Below are 20832 nucleotides of genomic sequence, written 5' to 3' on the forward strand. Positions count from 1 at the left end.
AACTGGGACAATCATTTAGTTGTCTAAATATAGTTTTAGGTTCCTAATTTTAGGGCAACTTATTTTAAAGCAATTCATCTCAGTAGGTGAATCCGTATTTTACTGTAATATGTCACAAACTATGCCTTCATTGGGGAAACAGAGGGTACTTGCAGATTCGTAAGTCTAGGGTGTCCTGTGTGTATCTTGATTTTGGGGTGAGAGATAGGCATGTCCCAGCCCAATGAAAAGGACACTGTGGGCACCCAGCCCAGATGGAAGGATGTCACATTTGGCAGGTGCCCAGCTGAAGGGTCTGGGTTGGGCATGCCATAATATGCATCCAGGTGAAAACAGATAGAGGCACATTTAATTTATATGGGTTAAAGACCTCTTTTGAGTCATAGTTGTGGTGATTATTACCTAAATTCTCTTCTATCTGATGAATAAAAGGCAAGAACTTTTTCACTTCTGCCCCAGCCTATGTTGGAAATCTGTGTTATTGTATTAGTAAAATTTGAGTGATCATGTAGCCACCACAATTAATGACTGAAGGGAAGGTCATGCCTATGTAATACTACAAAGGAATTTGTGTAAAATTTATTTAAAGATGTTTTTGAAACAGCCTGTGATGAGAGGCTTCAGCAAACCCATCTTTCTGTCCAGAACAGTAGTATGCCTTCTATAACCATACCTAGCAGCCCGAAGCTCTGTGTAACTCTCATTGTGTTGACCTTTTGATAACTGTTAGCAGACAAGTCTATGCAGTTGCTGTAGACTGTATGAGCAGAGAACACTAACTTGGAGCTGGCAAATCCCAGGAAAAATGAGGCTTTGGTAGGAAACTTAAAATCTGTGTTGATGTTTATAAATGATGATATTTATAAAGCTGTATTCCAGAAGTGGAGATACATTGAGTTATAAACAGTTTGTAAATGCTCTTCAGAAGAGGAGTGGATCTTCATCTCTGGCCAGCACTCTTCCCATGTTGTCTACTCCACTTTCTGCTGTAGAGTGCTGGAGAAGAGACCTATTTTAATAAGAGTGGGTGTTCTGCACAAAAGGGCCTTTTTTATGCTGTTAACTCAGATTGTGTCATGCATCACTGTAATTTGCTATAGATCTATGCTGAGTGACAAGAAGAATTTCAGATGCATTGTTTGATATACTATGACTATATTTATTCAAAGCTGCCAAAATACAGCACATTCTTTTACAGACATTTTGCTATGAGCATTTTCCCTAACAGAGTAATAGTATATACTCTCATGCAAAGCCTAGAAGTAGAATGAAAAAATAAATGCAATCAATTGTCTGTTATTTCAGTGCTGCAAATCTTTGTTAAAATTAAAAGATATGCTATTTTTACAGATATAACATTAATATTTCAACAGAAATATTTTCTTGATTCTCTAGCTCTTTGTGTATGTGAATTGACAGGACTCTGTCTTTTTGCCATGTACCAGAACAATTACTAGTTTGTACCAGAGAGCAGCTGTACTTTCTTTGTAGTAGAGAGGAGGACTCTTCAGATGTAGATAGAAACTGCTTTGATCTAACTAACAGAAGGCAGTCTTTGTGCTTGCAGCTTGTTTACTTCTTCAGGACTATAATTTAACCTTTCAGTCCAAATATGTCTGTAAACCTCAGCAGTATGTTTAGCACACGTGTTACTGACAGTTCTACATCATTTCAGTTTCCAAAATGCAAAGGAGATCTCTAATACCAAAAGGAGGAACAATACTCTCCTTTTTTTCCCTACAACTTCTGTAAAAGAAAGAAGTTGTAAAAAAAGAAAATGTTTTCTCTGCATGGAATTCATACCAGAAGGGCCAACACAATCTTTTATCTGTTATTTAGGCATTGCATAAAGGCTCTAGGAGATTCATAGATGTTTCTGCAGGCCTCTGCGAATGAATTTTCCTCCTCTTTGTTTGAAATACTGGTTTCAATAAAGATGAATGATTATTAATATTTGCTTTATTATTAGGTGTAGTGACACTAGTAGCTGTGCCTGGGTGCTCTACTCTGCATGTTTATTTTTGGCGTGAAGCTTTGTTTGCCAACTTAGCTATAATGCTCACATCATTCTCTTAAATGCCTGAATAAATAATGTGTGTTTTGTTAAATGCAAAATCAAAATAAAAATTAAGACAGGCGTGTAACATGGCACTTATTTCTTACATACTAGTTTAGCGATGGGTATAAATATTAAAGCATTAAGATGATTGTGATTCAAGTACTTTGAGTAATATTTGTTCCAGTGGCCTATCTCTGAATTCATCTTCATACTTAAATTATTTTAATGGGAATAATACTTTCTGATAAGTCAATGAAGTAGTTGCCATTATCTTCAAGAGATCATCATAAAAGCTGTGTTTACACATGTTTCTTAAACAATAAATATGATTCTTCTAAGAGAAATCTCCAAGAGGGTAATAACTAGAGCTGCCAGTTTAGATGTGTATTCCAAAAACATAAAGGCTCAATTACTCCATAGAAGGAACTGCAGAGATTAACCAAATTGCATAACAAAAAATGCTTAAATAATTTCAAATTCATCATAACAAGAAACTGAAATATATTATATTAGATGCTTGGAAAGAAAGGGGACATATGCGTAATACCCATGTACAACATCTTCAATTCTGTGTGGCCTGTTTCAACCTGATTAAAACAGTATGAATACAATAATACAATGAGTACAGTAATACAATAAAATAGTCATTATTCTAGTTCTGTGAAGTGTGTACAGGAATAAAAAGATATTAGATCGTTCTCCTTTATCTGTTTTTCTGAGTTTTGTTTTCCACTTCTTCCACAAAGTAAACCTTTCTCTCCTGATATAAATAAGATTAAAGATCTGCTGAAGTAAAAATATTTCAGTGAGACAAATTGGTTAACTTGCCACGTATCAAGGCATTTTATAAATTTGTTTTTCTTAAGGTACTCTAGTTATGTCCTCAAATTGTCATTTTACTTAAAAGAAATCATATTAACAATGCATTTAACTAGTATGAAATAATGTTTGTCATTAACAGGCTACTGATGTTATTACAGTTTTGTAACTCTCAATGAATCTCTAACCAGAAGTTTAAAAAATGCTGTAAGTAATGTTCTTTAATTAATTTGTTAATTAATGAAGTGTGTAAAAAAGACATGGTTCCTTGAACAATCAGATTAAATAAATATACCCTGTAAAACTTTAAATTCATTCTGAGTAAGGCATGTTTTTTATTGTTTCTTTGTAATAGTTTTAGGTCTATGAAAGTCAGATATTGTCAGATTGCCTTGATATTTTTTGAGTATAACTGCTTCTCCAGAGAAGAAAAATGCAGGCTGAACCTACTTAGACTCCAGTGAAATGTCCATGTACAAGGATGGGCTTTATGTTCCGTAGAGCGCTGAATTAATCCAGCCATTTCAGTGCTAGTACTGTCTCTTAGTTAACTTCTGTCTGCAGCTGGGCTGCAATAGCTATACACTGATAAATAGCCTCCTGTAGGCTTTGCACTCAGTGTCTTATACCTGCTCCATTAACTTACAGGCCATGAGATTAGCTATTTTGAAAGAATAGTCCACATATGTAGCCTGTAAGTGGTGGAGAGTTTGTCACAATGATAATCCGTTTGAATTGTTATTGTTCTCACTTCAAATTATTTTCAGTTTGAACTGTTAATTGCATCTGTAAGATGTGGCTTCTTATTATTCCTTTTTATGGTAGACTGTAAAAAATCAAGTTGATTGAATTCCTTTGCCTTCTGTTGTAGGATGTATTTTAGGCTTTTATATGTTTTTGTTGTGCCCTCTCTGGTTTTCAATGTAAATTTTAAATTGTAGATGTTCAAACTTGGGTATGTTATTCTAGAAGAGATCTCAGTAACAACCTGTACAGAACTTCAGGAAAGCCTTTAAAAGCAGTCTATGTAGGCAGCAAGAGAAGAAATTCCTTTTGGGCAAGCACAAGCTATATTCTTCCAATGGTTTTCTATATCCACATTTACCCTGTGGTTATGAAGGTGTCTGTCCTGGCATTCAGTACTTGAAGAATCTTTTGGCCTTACAAGGCTCCATAGAATTGGCAGATTTTTCATTTCCCTGTATCTTCCATTGGTGAGCTCTTCCATTAAGCTCTGATGATAATGTGAATGGCCTCATCAAAGGGACAACATCACATGGGTTTAATGAAATGCCTAATTCCTTGGCTCTGGACACTTGACTTCTTGCTTACTAGTCATAAGGAATAGTTTCCAGTACAGCTGCTCCAGACAGTGTTTGTAAGCACTGAAGCAAGGCCCTGTGTCCGTGCATATCAGTTGTCTTATCCCAGGTGTTTCCATCTAGGACCAAAAAAATTGTCTCCTTTCCTATCTCCTTCTTTATGCTTCAACAATATCTTCAAGCTAACTTTTCCAGGCCAGCATATGAGAAGACATATTTATCTTTCAGGGCACACAACACAATGTCTTTTAACTCTTGAGAAGAGTAGTGAATTCAGAACAATTCTCCAAGATTTGTTGACTCTACACAGCCTGTGAGCACCTTTAAACCTTCCTCCAAATGGTGTCTTACTGCACCTGAACAAAAGAAAACGGTACTCACGTTAGGGTTCATAACTAACAAGCATCATTTGCTTTCAATAAGCATCTCATCTTCAGGCTATTGGCTCACTGTTTTCATCTTCTAGTATCTTTTCTGTATGCTATCCAATTTTTCTGCATACATTTTAATTTGTGGCTTGAAACCTTCAGACTTGAACCTTCTAATGACTTACCAGTGATTTGTGCAAAGGCAGTCACCTAGTCAAGTTCAAACAGCACTGTGCAGAGCTTCACGAGTTTATCATAGCTGAGTAGGTTGGCGATAGTACAAAGTCACAGTAGGCAAGTACAAGAAATTTTAATGCATATTAGAGAAAATAAATTCAGATAACCAGACAAGTTGTGATGAGTTGCACTCGTGAAGTGCTCAGATTCTAAAATAATAGATTGGATAATTACCTTAGCCAGGAGTATGATAAACTCATAGAGTTATTGACCTGGCTCTGTTTGTAGTATGTGTAATGTTTGGATACAGTAAACACTGAAAACTTGATACTTAATTTTCTCAGCTATGGCCTATGCATAATAATTCAGCAAACTTTAACTAGGTAAGAAATTTAACTTGCCTGTGTTGTTCACTATGAGGTCATTCAGGATTAGGAAAAGATTGTAGTAATACTGTTGTAGCCATCATTACATAAAGATAGAAACAATTTGAGATTGATAGGGACAAGTTAGTATGTGTACATATATTTGATCAAACAAAACAAATAAACCATATTTGATTAGGCAAACTGCTAGAGTATGGAAAAGCAAAGTTTGGAGGGTCAAAAAGTTTTTTCAAGTCTGAAAAGCAGTAGCCTGCACCAATAAACGTGACCTCAAAACAATTTTTGACAACTCAAATAGAGAGGGAAAGGGAATTAGTGGGAAGCAGGAGGATAGGTAATTTATTTTCTCTGGAACATGGAAGAGGCTAACTAGAGGATAGAGTACAAATATCTGTTGAGAATATTCTGATTTTCACTTTAATTGTTTATTCATTTATTGTTGTCTCTTTAGAGCCCCATATACAAAAAGTATAGGTGTCCTGTCAGTAGTTGCCTTAGAAGCCTTAGTCTGCAAAGCACTTAATCACACTAGATGAACAACTCCACTGCCTAAAGCTACTTCTAAATGATACAGAATAATAAAAAAATAAAGCACACTGTTAGCTTTAAACAAAAGTTCTCTAGAAGAAGGATGAAGAAAATGTCCTTCAGTTGTTTCCCCTTGAGCAATGTATCCAACCCAAATGCAGCAGAGAGGGTCTGAACGCAGGACATGGCAGTATGTAGCTCCAGAGAGTTGCTTACGCTGCTTTGCTCTGCTTTGAAGTTTTTGGCTTGCCTTTGGATTTTTCTGAAATGTTGTATGGGGAGAAATTTAGCATGCAGGGCGTTCAGACTGAATTATTGATTTGTACAGATATTTAAGCCATGGGCATTGGCACCTCTGCCCTATTATGATTTATATGTTTCAAGCTTAGGTTTGCCAGACACCTGAAAATATGTCCTTTTGCATTCATCATACCCATCAACCAAAACAGAGTGCTCAAAGGCATATAAACCCCGGTGGACATTATGGCCTGATTTGGAAGAACTTCTGCTAGTTTAGCTAGTAAAGATTTTTGGTAGAGTTTTTCCTACATTTTAAAATTGGACTTGAATTTGTTTTCTGAGTTTGCTTTTGGAACTCCATGAAATGTGACCAATTTAGTCGGCAGAAATTAGGCTACATAAATTCTGTTCAAAGCAACAAAGCACCTGCAGACTTTCGCATAGTGATGGCACTCATTTCAGTCTCTCTACTCAATCTAGCTGTCAATTTTTATGAAATTTTCAGGAAGCCAGTATACCTGAGGTCACAACCCTTGTGTCAGATTTGGTTACAATTGGTTCAAAAGCTGTTGTGGGACAACCTGACAGATGGATAGACATGGCACTGCCATAAGCTGCATTTCTGTTGGAAATCAGGCTAAAGCCACTGATCATTTTTCTCCGGCAGCAACCAACAAGTATTTATTTATTTTTGATCCATTTCTGTACAAAACAGGATCTATATTCATTCTTTCAAACTTTTTCAGACCTGAGGTGTATGATTCTGATTATATAGTATAACTGAAGGCTTAAAATCTATTTTAGAGCTGCAAATCATTGTAGATTTATTTACGTACGGCTTATGAATAGCGTGGAACAGATTACAGAGAGGCAGCTTCCAAGAGAACAAAGGAGAACATACACACTGCACTCTTTCAAAATACGAGGTATGCGAATGTGCAGCAGGTGAGGTCTTCCTCCTGGTTTGTAAGGGTGAAAATGTGGCTTCATGAGCTTCCCACACCACTGTTCCCCTTTTGAGGTACTGTTCGAGGCACTGTTCATGTAAGAGAACAGTGAAGGAGTTGCCTCCGCAAAGAAACTACAGTTTTATCCACTTTTACATTAAGCATAGAAGGACAGAAATAATTTTTTCCCCTCTTAACCAGTCTATATAACATCTAATGGAATATGTATTCTGATCACCACATAGGTCAGTATCTTTTAGTGAGGAATTACTGAAAAAGATTATCATTGTCCAGTGGAGCATGTAGCCACTGTTACAAGTGCAGTCTGGAATGGGATCTCCACAGTTTTATGGCAAGGATAACTTTTCTTATTCTAGAGAACTTTTGGATGTATTTTGTGGGCCACACACTAATAATACATCTGCATTGTTTCCCAAGTCTCCATTCCACAGGCTCTCCATCACTCTTGCACAATTTTCTGCACTGTCTTGTGCTATTTAATGCCCAGCCATTTCACAGTGCACATTACTACATGGCCTTTCTCAATTTTGTCTGTACTGTAATTCTGCAAGAACAACATTCTGGTTTATGCTTGGAAAGCTCTCAAACACCAAAGCTCTGGCTCTAGTTGGAACATGTAGGCATTGCTTAATTGCAGACAAAAAATAATGCCTGTTTAAATTACTGTGCATTAGCTTCTTGCATAAGGAAGTTGTTCTGATTTTAGTATTGCAGTACTAAATGATGCCATGTGCATGCCATAGGTCTTCTGAGAAGGGGCGCAAAGCTGTAGAAAAGACAGCTCTTCCTTTGATCCACTAAGCAAATTACTCTTAACTAGAGTCTAGTTCGCACATTAGAATAATTTTGATATCTTTCTAATTGCAATTGGCTCTCAGATTCTCCTGTCTGTGCATCTTACTGTGATTACAAATGTATCTCAGAACCAGCCATTACCCTTGAGTCCTCAGCCATTTTGCCTCTAGCTCCCTCATTTACTTAACTGGCTCATGCAAGATGTTTCACTTCTAGCCAATGAGACAAGCAGCTCCTCTGTACACATTGTATATTTCCATTCTGATCAGTGCTCATCAAAACCAAAAGTCAGCAAAAGCTTGTGTCCCCCCCAGCCCTTCTTTTGATTTTGTGCTAGCTTTTAATTATAATTTTGTCCTTACATAGAATCATACGATCGTAGAATCATTTAGGTTGGAAAAGACCTTTAAGATCATTGAGTCCAACCGTTAACCTAGCACTGCCAAGTCCACATGGCTGGGTTGGAGGGGGTTCTTATTGTCACAATGTATTAGTGTTTCCTAATCTCTGCAGAAGTCATCTCTGTTATGTATTAAGCTCAGACTACTTTCCTTGCTTTCTCTGCCAAATTGTTTTCCACTTTTTGTCAAAGAAATGGTATTATGAGGCTTCCTTCATTCTGAAATTACCTAGCTGTAATCAACTCTCAATTACCTTTTGCCATTCTGTTCTGATGCAGGTTGTCTGTGCTGTAAGTGTAGAGACAGTCTGGGTTAAACAGTGTTATTGATTAGTTGTAATATAGTGCTGCTTTAACACTCTTTCCTACAGCATGGAGCTAGAAGTAATAGTCCCAGTTGTTACTGTCTGGGAGCAGCTTCTGTAGATGCTAGAGAAGCGAGAAGCTAGTCCCAGCTAGACACTGGCTGCTTGACAGTACAGCCTAGTTGTCCCTGCAGCAAATTACAGTACACACTGAAGTTTTCTGAGCCCACCTCAAGTCTGGCATGGAGAAAATCAAGCTGGAGTAATAAGTGCTGAGGTAAGTACTACAAGAGCCATGCAGTTATTAACGCTTAGGATTGCACAAGAGCTTACATTTGGACACAGTGCTAAACCCAAACTGTCTCCACACATTTGTGGAGAGGCCAGAATTTATAAACCCTCTTGGCACCTGGTGTTCTGGAAAGTGCGATGCGAAGGCTGAGCTGCACTAGCAGGACGAGTGCTTATCCAGAACTGATAAATTCTGAGTAAATACTTCTGCTCTGTTTTTTTAAATGCATTCCACAGTACCCATACTGTTAGGGCTTACTCATTATTTGCAGTGTTCTGTATCCCAGGTAGAAGAGGACTGACTATAATGAGAGACAACAGAAATCCAAACCAGTAAGCCGTACACGTAATCATCTCTGAAACAGACCTAGAGACTCCCATCTCTACAGTATGCACAAAATAACAATTGTCATTAATATATGGTATACCAGTATCAGGCAGTGGTTGTGTGCCATGTCCTATGAGTGTCAAAAGTGGCCTGTGTAATATAAGGCTAGTGGGTATGCAAATTAGATGCAAATCAAGCAGGTGCTCTAGCACAGAGTAGTACTGATTGGGTAGAAGTGCATCAACAGGTATACTTAATGTCAAGAATGGATGTCTGGAAGGCCTTGCAGGATTAGCATTGCAGGACTAGCAAAGAGGTAGGTACAGAGCAGTAGTTGAGCAAGGGGCATGAGGGTATTAAGTATGGATACTGGAGCTTGCAAGAAGTTACTGATACTACGAGGCAGCTTAGAATTGAGACACTTAAACTGAGATCAATAGGCAAGGATTGGGAGTTTAGAACAAGGGGCATGAGAAAAGAATTTTGACACTCAGCAGTGTCTGACACCCTCCTCTGCCTTGGTTCTTTCCTGGTGGGTCCCTTGGATATTGGGCTATGTTGAGGTCTGTTAGCTGTGAAACAGACAGAATGGGTAGAGGAGCTAGAGCAAAGTCAGTGTCTCTGGTGTGGCTCCCATAGAGATGAAATAAGATTTTTTTCTTTAAGCCAAAAACCCTGGATGTCATTAGTATAAGATCTTCAGATTAAATGGAAAGGTGTAGTCATGTTACAAGAGCAAAGCAGGAACCTGGCAATATACACAAGTTGTTACACTCATATGACATGGACACCATTTGGGAAGTTCAACTATGTCCCCCTACAAATATATCAATGCAGGAAATTCGGAGCATATGTGCTGGCAAAAACAAGCAGTTATGAAAGATGTTAGGGGTTCCTAGACTTCCTACTCTAAGGTTTAGATTCTGCATTGTAGTAGCGAAGTTGTGGCTTCTTTCAAACTGTGAGTCATTATTCTTGCTGAAACATGCCCTTCCCAAATTACCTTTCAAGGCAGGACAATCCACACGTTATTTTTAGAGATTTTTGTTTTGTTTTGCCTTTCTTGGCACAGTAACCAGGTATTTTGGTAATAAAGTTACAAATGAATTGTTAAAATCTGTTTTAAAAGAAGAAATCTGATCATAGTACAGTTTTACTCAGCCTTTTTGGTTTTGTTATTTCCTTCTTTTACTGTCTCATATGATTTTCCTTCTCCTTTCCCACAGAGTGCTTGTTGTGACATTCCTGTCTTATCAGTATCTTTCATCACCTCGTTAAAAGTAACCTGTATTAAAAATTAAGAATACCACCAGTGTGTACCAACTTCCTAAGTGTTACTTAAAGTCATCTTCCTGCTGATTGGTTTATCCAAAATAGTTATGAGCTGAGCTGTGAAAAGATGTTTTCTTTTTCTTTTTCTTCTTACAGACTGCAAATGATAACCTGCATGCAGACGATGAGCATGAACTCAGAGGAGATAAAGAAAGCTATCTCTGTGCAGTGTGCCTGGATGTTTATTTCAATCCTTACATGTGCTATCCATGCCGCCACATCTTTTGTGAACCTTGCTTAAGGATGCTTGCCAAAGACAATCCAGCCAGCACTCCATGTCCACTGTGTCGCACTACAATTGCCAGAGTCTTTTTCCAAGCAGGTATAAAAATGGAAGTTTTTACAATACAGAAAAATATTTGTAGCTTTCCTTCCTGTATTTCTGGCCTGAATAAATATGTAGTTAAAAGTATAGTAAAACCTTGATAACCAAATATAGTCATAAAAGGAAGAAAGGCAGAAATAATAATATGCAATGGGCCAAATCCGAAACGCATGCAGAACAAATTTGGTGATGTTAAGCCACCGTGAGGTTTCCTCTGCATTTAATTCTTCCTAGGACTATTCCATGCAGGCTTTCTTCAGTGGTAACAAATTATTCTGGATGCATATTTTAAAACTTTTTGATTTTTGAAGTGAGGTTCTGATATTTTTCATTTCTTTGGTTTCCTCTTGCTAAATAATCACAAACTCCAAATATGATAAACATTTTCTCAAAATATCCTACCAGAACAGCATTTTTAAAATTACTAACTTAATGACAAAAAAAAATGCTCTTTTCTTGGTTTTGCAGCTTTAATTTAGCTACAAGTGAAAATAAAGGCTGGCAGAACTATAGAATCCTCCTAACTAATCTTGTTTTTAAATTCTCCCTTCCTGGCCTCTTACACCCTCATCTCTAGTGTTCCTGACTTTTAGCAGTAGGAAAACATGGTGGGTAAGGGGTGTTTGATGTCAGAATGGGTACAGGGATAGAAGAGGGCAAGTAGTGCTGTAGATGAGATACCTGGAACAGCATGAGTCATTCTTTTATGCCTGGAGCTTAAAAAGGTAAATTCAAGCACCATAGATAAAATTGCACTATGATATCTGGAGCTAGACCCTTTACAGCCCTTAAAACTGTGTATAGACAGGTCACAAAGTAATGGACATGACTCAGCCATGCAGGAGTGTTTGTTTATTTTTGCATGCTGCAGAGATCTTGCAGCGATTCTCTTTAAACTGGGAGAGTGCTGTGATGATGACAGGTTGGGGATGCAGATTAAAGTATGATTTCACATTGATCAGAAGAGCTGCCCAGCTTCTATTTCTGGTTGTGCACAGACTCTTCCTCTGCACAGGCACAACTTTGCATAATTTGATGGCAGACCAGTTCAAGGAACTGACTGGGCTAAATAAGAACTCACTTGGATGGGAAGGAGGCCTTTTTCAGACAAACTCATTGCCCCAGGATGGTTCACTGGGGAGCTGCTGGTGGCCAGGGATAGAGACTGACTATGTCAGCACTGCAGCAGACAAAATGGATGGAAAGCTGCAGCCTGAGCACTCTCAGCACCCTGCCTGGCTGGTGTAAGGAGGTTTCAAGCTGTTCTCATTTCATTTGCTTAATGCTTGATGCTCCTTTGAATTTGATGTACAGATGAAATGTGTTTCACCAATAGAGAATTACTTTCAGTTGGTTTAGGGCTATTTAAATTTAAAAATAAAGCTAGTTAACAGATTTGCTGCAGTAAAATACTACTGGGAGAACACAAAGAGAGCCTATGGATACTTGGTAAAATGTATTTGCAAAACTTTTCAACGCATTTAAGATACCGTTATTTAAGTGAAATATTACCAGGATAATTTGTAGCCTTTGAGTACTTAATATAGAATGTGTAAAAATACCTGCTGGGAGGGAATGAAGAAGAGAGAGCTGGACTCTTCCTAGTGGTGCCCACTGACAGGACAACAGGCAGTGGGCACAAATTGAAATACATGGAATTCCATCTGAACACAAGAAAACACTACTTTCTTGTGAGGGTGGTCAAACAAGTTGCTCAGAGAGTCTGTGGAGTCTTCATCTGTGGAGATACTCAAAACCCAACCAGACATGCTCCTGGGCAACCTGCTGTAGCTGACCCTGCATGAGAAAGGTGGGTTGGACTAGATGATCTCAAGACATACCTTCCAACCTAACCCATTCTGTGAAAATATTAAAAAGGTATGTAGGTTTTTTGAGGAAAAGGATTTGTGTAGCTAAAGTGTAAATACAGCGTCATAAATATGTAAATAGAGAGTCTACTGTAAATAGAGAGCCATAACAGTATATGAGATGTGTTTAGTATTAACAACTTCAGATGACAAAAATCCATATGACCTTACAGCAGCTATTTGTATATTGCTATTCAGTATATAGCAATATATGCTTGACTTAGGAATATATTTGAAAAAAGATACACTAAATTTACTTTGTTTTATTATACATGTATTAAAAAAAATATTTTGTAATTTCCCAGTGGATAACATATTGAGCAGCTTTTAAATCAACTAAGAAATATTGATAATGATATCATATCCTTAGAGAAATTAGTAAAGTTAACACATTAAGGAAGATGGATGGTCCCAGACCAATGTAAAGGGTAGTAAATATTTTTTTTTACTCAGGAGATTTATTAAGCCTTTTAAAAGTTATGCTAAAGTCACTGCTGCTATAGGTTTGTGCAACCAGAAAGGCAAAGTTGCTACCATTCTTTACATATTTCTCTAATGCTACAGCTGGGATGTCTTATTTCCCTTATTAATTTATTCTGGTTACCTTCTGCAGCTTTCCTTTTGTATAACTGCATTTTATTTTACAAGTATATCTCAAAAAAAATATTTAAGGATATATTCAGAAGTTCAATTTTTAGCTTGTACGGTTTTGTAAGCTGAACATAACTGCAACAGAAGGGCGCGTGTAACGTCAAAAAAAGATGAAGGCTAACAGGTCCATCATCCACTAATTATGAAGAAAAAGAGTGCGTAACGCAGAGCTACCAGTCCAGATGTGTCCTACGAGGGTACTTCCTCTGGCCTGTTGCCTTGAGCAAGTGAGCCTTTTCCACTGGTTCCCTTGAGAGTGAGTTCCAGTCCAGATAGGTTGCTCTGATGGGTGTCCTTCATGCATTTCCAGCTTTCTTAAAAGCCGTTCTCCCATCAGAATAAACACATCTGGTCAGATGATAGGGTGCCCAGGATACACCTAAGACAACAGCTTTGGATCTGAGTGCAGCAACCCACTTCAAGTAACTCTGTCTTTTAAATGCCTCTCCTATCAGGGATCAGGGGAAAGAGTGAGCCAGGGATTGGCTTCTATGCTTCCATTCATATAAAGTTTAATTTATGTTAAGTGTTTCCAAGAAGGGCCAGATCTGTCACTCATGTACAATAAGTCCACCACTTTGGAGAAACACAGATTCAGTCTAGTGATTGTACACAGGAGGTCCAGGCACGTGGCAGGGAAGGGGTCACATACATACAGAAAGACAGGTGGCCTAGCGAGCCTGAAGGGATCTTTCATTAAAAGCCTAACCAAGCAACCTTTTAAAAGCCAGTGTTGTCACCACTGCCTTTTGAAAAACAGGAATTAGATGTCTCACCAGCGATTTCAGTGTTTAAATTTAGATAATAAAGTTGAAAGAACTGAGTGGGTTTTTGTAGCCTGTATAAGGAAACTAAAATACTCTCTGTTGATGCTGTGAGAGGCAAGCAGAGTCTCATCAGAGGCTATTTCTCTGAATCCGAATAGTACTTAATCCAAATATGTTCAGTAGCATATAAAGCTCTTATATAAAAATTAAAAAACCACTAGTGAAAAATACACAGCTTGTTTCTTTTACATTTAGGAGAGAAAATGACCTCTTTCCCTTCACTGACAGAGGTTTATGTGTGCAGTAGTGCCATTCTCACATAACGAGACAGAAGGATTTGGAGATTTCTGTACTCTGCATGTGTTGTGTAGCCTCATTCCACCTGCATTCTGACACGGTGAAATACAGCATAATTTTTAGAATAAGATCAGCATTTTTTTTTTTTCTTCAAATCTGCTAATGCCTTCTTCTTACATAGAAAAAGCTACTGCAACCAAAGGGCATTTGGAATTTTTTCTTCTTTCTGAAGCCTGTTCACAAAAAGCTTAACTTTCTCAAATTTTCCAGAGAAAAAGATTTGATCCTTTCATAAAATATTGATTATTGAAAAAGTATGTACAATTCTAATGAACCAGGTAAAGTAATAATATGTAAGACTTTTCGAAGATCTGTGAAGGGCCTTTTCTTTCTTTTAAGATACAGAAGGAGTTATGGTAGCGGCTGCTATTATTAGTATTTACCTGGAGCCGTGGTGGTTTGAAGGGCCAAAATGGGGGGTTTTGAAGTTTTCCCTGTTAACTGCTATCTGGCAGCTGTGTTATCAGCAGATCACTTCTTTGCTGTGGTAGGAAAATATGGTTATTTTAAAATGGTTTTCCATTGTTGTATTGCTATGGATAGGTTAGTTTTGACAGTTTTGAGTTGCAGTCTATGTACATCATTCCCTGTATTATATCCCAAGAAGCTGATGATATCTTGAGATTAATAAGTTATGTCAACTCTTGCAATGTGTCATTAATCATTGTACAAATATGTTCTTAATTTTTGTTAATCTACACCATTTAAAAATTCTCAAAAAAAATTTTCTGACTCTTCCCCTCTTCTTCCATTACTGACTGTTACCGAGTGATGGTGTTAAACAAAAAACAATATGAACTGAGAATTAATACCACAGTCAGTTTGATAGATGTCATTTTCATTCATAGAGGTCATCATAGTTTTGTAAGTTAAATAGCCTGATTCCTGAGGGAATTGGCTGATGTAGTTGCCAAGCCACTCTCCATGATATTTGAAAAGTCCTGGCAGTCAGGTGAAGTCCCTGGGGACTGGAAAAAGGGAAATATTGCACCCATTTTTAAAATGGGTAGAAAGGAGGACCCTGGGAACTACCAACCTGTCAGCCTCACCTCTGTGCCTGGGAAGTCCATGGAACAGATCCTCCTAGAAGCCATGCTAAGGCACATGGAGGACAGGGAGGTGATTCGAGACAGCCAGCAGGGCTTCACCAAGGGCAAGTCCTGCCTGACCAACCTAGTGGCCTTCTATGATGGAGTGACTACATCAGTGGACGAGGGAAGAGCTATGGATGTCATCTATCTGGACTTGTGTAATGCCTTTGACACAGTCCCTCACAACATCCTCCTCTCTAAATTGGAGAGAGATGGATTTGATGGGTGGACTGTTCGGTGGATAAGGAATTGGCTGGATGGTCGCACTGAGGATTGAGTGCACCCTCAGCACGTTTGCAGATGACACCAAACTGAGTGGTGCAGTTGGCATTCCTGAGGGACGGGATGCCATCCAGAGGGACCTGGACAAGCTGGAGAAATGGGCCTGTGTGAACTTCATGAGGTTCAACAAGGACAAGTGCAAGATTCTGGACCTGGTTCTGGGCAACCCCCGGTACAGGCTGGGGGATGAAGGGATTGAGAGCAGCCCTGAGGAGAAGGACTTGGGGGTACTGGTGGATGAAAAGCTGGACATGAGCTGGCAATGTGCGCTCGCAGCCCAGAAAGCCAACTATCTCCTGGGCTGGATCAAAAGAAGGGTGGCCAGCAGGGCGAGGGAGGTGATTCTGCCCCTCTACTCTGCTCTGGTGAGACCCCACCTGAAGTACTGCATCCAGCTCTGGGGTCCTCAGCACAGGAAGGACATGGACCCATTGGAGCGGGTCCAGAGGAGGGCCACAAAAATGATGAGAGGGATGGAGCACCTCTCCTATGAGGAAAGGCTGAAAGAGCTGGGGCTGTTCAGCCTGGAGAAGAGAAGGCTGTGGGAAGACCTTATTGCGGCCTTTCAATACATAAAGGGGGCTTATATGAAAGATGGGGACAGACTTTTTAGTAGGGCCTGTTGCAATAGGACAAGGGGTAATGGTTTTAAACTAAAAGAGGGTAGATTTAGACTAGATATACGGAAGAAATTTTTTACGATGAGGGTGGTGAAGCACTGGAACTGGTTCCCCAGAGAGGTGGTAGATGCCCCATCCTTGGAAACATTCAAGGCCAGGCTGGATGGGGCTCTGAGTAACCTGATCTAGTTGTAGATGTCCCTACCAGTTGCAGGGGGGATGGAATAGGTGACCTTTAAAGGTCCCTTCCAACCCAAAGGATTATATGATTCTATGATTATGTACTTCATTTTGCTAGAATTTGACGTCATCTTTCCTAAATGCTTTTTTTCAGAGGAACAGAACCAAAACAGCATGTTCAAAACTTGTTTGTGCTATATCTGGAAATGCTTGAGTTTATGTGATTTTAAGAGATGTTAGAATCAGAAAAAGGATTACACAGTACATAAGGCATTTTTATTTTGTAGTATAAACCTATGCAAAGTATTGCTATATTTACAGCATTGATGTACACATTCTTTCCCATTAATTATTGTAGAACTGAACAACTCTACCAAATCTTTTTTCCCTACGGAATATTTGAAGTTGAAAGAAAATTTTCAAAAATCAAATTCTGCAAAATGGCCTCTACCAAGCTGCAAGAAAGCCTTCAGAGTTTTTGATGGTAAGTTTTTTAATTTTTCCCTAAACTTCACTCAGCCTTGAGTATAATATTTGAAAATATGTCTCTAGGTAATACATGCCATAGCAAATCAGAGAAGGATGATTATTAAAGTAGAGCTGAGTTAAATTCTCCTGGGTGACTCATACACAATGGTCTGAATCTAAAGATAAACTGCAAATTGTAAAAAGACAATTTGTGTGTTTACCTTTTTATTTATTCTTAAATCTTTAATTTTGTGCACATTATCAGGATAATTGTATGTTGTTTCCTGTTTGGAAAAATTTGTGTCTGCATAGTGGTATGAAGAAAATTACTCTAGGGAAAAAGTTACTCGTTCTGAGTGTGGTCAATAAAGACCTCTCCAAAACAAATCAGAATCAGTCTTTTATGAAAGAAGTCATATAAAAAAGTTGGAATAATATCATATATATTATTCCGCATTGCTTGTTCTATACATATGTATTGGAGTAAAGGGTGTGGGTTTTAGCTTTGTTTTCTGCTTATTATATGAAGAAAGCTTAGTCCTCTTGTTGCTACTTTAACACTTGAACATTTTCATTGTTATTAACTGGTTGTTAACTGAAAAACATTTAAGTTAGACCGCTGAAATGTGGGATTCATTGTTTACCCGTATTTCCATGTTTTCAGTCTAACAGCCTTTCTTCACCAGGCCTCATCTACATCTACCTACATTGTTACTTTCTGTAGTGCTGTTTTCCTAGCAGATATATTTCTCCTGTTTTTAAGAACGATATAGATTGCTTTTAAAAGTATGTGGAAAAAATAAAACAGGACATCCTTTTTATATTCCTTTTGTGAGTCTACCCAGGCCTTTCTACAGGTCAAATTTGATAAATTCTGGTCCTCCACTTATAAAACTGTGTCACACAAGGTCATGATTTGATACTGAAAATAACAGAAAATGCTCCTAGCTATCAAAAATGAGCAGACTTGAGAAGTCTGAGGACTGGTAGATCATCTTTGGTATTACTCAGAGGGAAAGCTGTTGGCAGGAAAAACAGAGATTAATATTTCTTTTTCTCTAACAGCAGCTTATGTAGTGTGAATGTTGATGCTGAGCTTACTGGTTTACTGTAATACACTACTTCATGTATGTGACATAGTTCATATGTGTTCCATAGTGTCGCATGAATTATGTCTTTCATAAATATGAATATGAAGCTACCAGGCTGAGCTTTGTACAAAATATAAATAATTAAAAGTAAAAGGAAGATCTGGAGAGGTCACACAGCTTCAGTATTGTGCTACCTGAAAATTGGGCATGTCGTTCCACAAATGTAATTCAGAATGCTGGATTTACATGTCTCCAAAGGATAGCCTAAAAGTCCCACACTGAATGGGAATCTGATTAGATCTAGTTAATAGGAAATCCAAACCACATACCTGTCTGAAACTTTGTCTTTGCCTTTTTAAATACAAGTGTCACTGCCATGTCTCTCTCTTCCGACTTTTTATTTGAATAAAAGCTACTTCAGGGTTTGAGTCAGTTCAAAACACAAGCGTATAATGTTTTCTTCCTGGACAACTTTTCTGGGCTTACATCTAAATGGTGCTTGGCAGTATATGAAGTTCCATATTTGGTTTTCCTAAATTTGCTTATGTTCCCTGCCTCAGGAGGCTCCCAGGGACTTTACAGGCATAGAAGACGGAGCGTACTGGCAGCAAAAGACTTCTGACACCGTAACAGATGCCCTCGAAATGCAAAGAGATCACTGAGAGCAGTAGGGGAAAAGAGGCTACTTAGATTAATTTTTTTTAGTTAAAAAGGTAACAGTCTAATAAGAGAGTTGCAGAAGGCAAAATATAAAGAATGGGAAGAACAGAGTGGGTCCATGAGTAGAGTGACTGGAGTGAAAAGGGATATGATTACAGTGGTTAGAGAGTGATGAAAATCTGCAGTTTTGAATGTGAGAATAACTGCCTCCTTATAAGACAATACTGCATTGTCAAAGAAGAAATTCTGTGGCCCTGTTAGAAATGCATGTGCTCTTTTGTCTAGTTCATATTCAGCAGGTTCAGTGGTCACCAAGAATCTAGCAGCTCTTTTCAAACTTCATATGATTCCAGTTTTCCATATGACAAAACCTCTTCCACAATATTGTTTTAATACTCCAGACATAAAAATGGTAAACTTTGAACAGTAAACCACTCGTTAGAGATGCTAGACCTGATAAAATCAGACCTCGGAATTAGATTGGGATGCAAGGAGAGAAAGATGGCTGTTGAGAAGCCTAGATTATATAGAAGATTTATCAGTATGAACTAATTTAGACTTTCTGAACATTGCAGGACTGCTAGATAAAATCAAGCATCTTTTCTTTTTCCTTACTTTTTTTCCTGAACTGGTTCACTGAGCCAAACAGATATTGTAATCAATATGTGAGTCTTCTTTCATATGAGAATTTCCATGAGGAATGTAAAATTATCTTCTAACTAAAAAAACGCCAAACATATGTAGCTTTTGAGGTTTTATACAAAAAGTAAGAAACCTCAGCACTGTAGCTTTCAAGCTGATGAAAATTGCTCCGGAGTAGTTTGCCCTTATACTGCACTGTATTTTTTTCCAATTAAAATCATTAACAGAATTCCCATTTGTTTCATAAACATTGCATATGCCATTGCTCTGCATATGGTATGCTCTGTTTGGTCAAGGATAGGTTAATGATAAAATGGAAATCTTGCTCAAGCATGAAGGCCAATCTTCTTTTAGGATTCAGATTTTTAATACATGTGAAAGTCAACAAGCTAATTGTAAATATCCATCTAAAATGTCTTCTGTTTTATATAAGATAAAGATATTACGTTAGGTATTGTTTTGAGTATTGGTAACGTTTAAAAAAGGTAATTGCACAATAGAAATAACATCCCAAATAATGGTTTCCTTAAACAGATTTAAAAATAAATAAATAGTGTAGTTTGAATGGATAGTTAAATAGCAAATGTGCTTGAATGGATCCTGTTATCATATATTTATAGTTTAATAACATCATAAGTGTAGCCTTTGCATGCTATTAAATCGGAGTTGCATTCTATAAACACCGTACAGTCACAGAAAGTTCACAAACTAAGGGTAAGTCTCCTAAAGTAATTTGATACCAGAAGTGTGGACTAAAAGAAGTGATAAATATCATTTAAATTGAAAATACGATACTTAACTTGACAGTGACTTTGGTGTAGTCAAGTGCAGGAATTAAAAAAATAGACTGAGACAGTGCACTGGGCCTAAAAGGGTTATTTCAAAAGCTTTTGCATAAATCTGTGATAGAAATACATAGAAGAGACCAGAGATACAGGATACAGTAATCAAGATAGTGATGATAATGCTGTAAAAGGGTGCTAGCTGTCTGCATGTAGAGAAAGATTGTAGATATGCCTGAAAGTAAGTACATAGCTAGGTGTTCAGAATGAGAGAAGGGGATTATGAAACCTCTGAGTTACAGCTGTTGGTGACTATTTCAAGATATGATTATTCCTAGGCTACTTGGAAATTCCCTCCAACTGTTTCTATGCTAACGTTTTTATTTAAAATATGATGATTAAATTGAAAGTGGAAAAAGCTATTTAGAAATAGAGTAATTCTTTTTATCTGTTTTTTTTAAATGCTTAATCTACAAAACATTTCCCCAATGTTGCATACAATGAGATCTGTGCTAATTCTTTACTGATCTCATCTGTTTAGTGACTTAATAAATAGCTATTGACTTCTGCATCAGTCAAGGATTGCAAGATACAGTGTTTTCAATGCCTGCTAATACCAGTGGAAATTCCCACCACCTCAGTAGGTCACATCTGCCATGTCCTTTTATGCAATCATTCTCTAGAGAAAAGGGTGCGCAATTTCCTACATGTTAAAAAAAAAAGAAATGTT

The 20832-nt window shown here is 37.8% G+C and overlaps 1 protein-coding gene across 1 annotated transcript in view; it reads left to right on the forward strand.

Annotated features, from left to right (window-relative positions):
* The window catches only part of RNF180 (ring finger protein 180), an 84411-nt gene that overhangs the window by 46087 nt on the left and 17492 nt on the right, over window positions 1–20832 (forward strand). The window contains exons 5-6 of the mRNA XM_087759865.1: window positions 10415–10640; window positions 16818–16943. Coding sequence (XP_087615991.1) covers window positions 10415–10640; window positions 16818–16943 — 352 coding nt within the window. The remainder of the gene's footprint in view (window positions 1–10414; window positions 10641–16817; window positions 16944–20832) is intronic.

Source organism: Nipponia nippon, unplaced genomic scaffold, assembly GCF_047370975.1.
Source record: "Nipponia nippon isolate SJK-2023a ecotype South Korea unplaced genomic scaffold, ASM4737097v1 scaffold_20, whole genome shotgun sequence".
NCBI classification, from domain to species: domain Eukaryota; kingdom Metazoa; phylum Chordata; class Aves; order Pelecaniformes; family Threskiornithidae; genus Nipponia; species Nipponia nippon.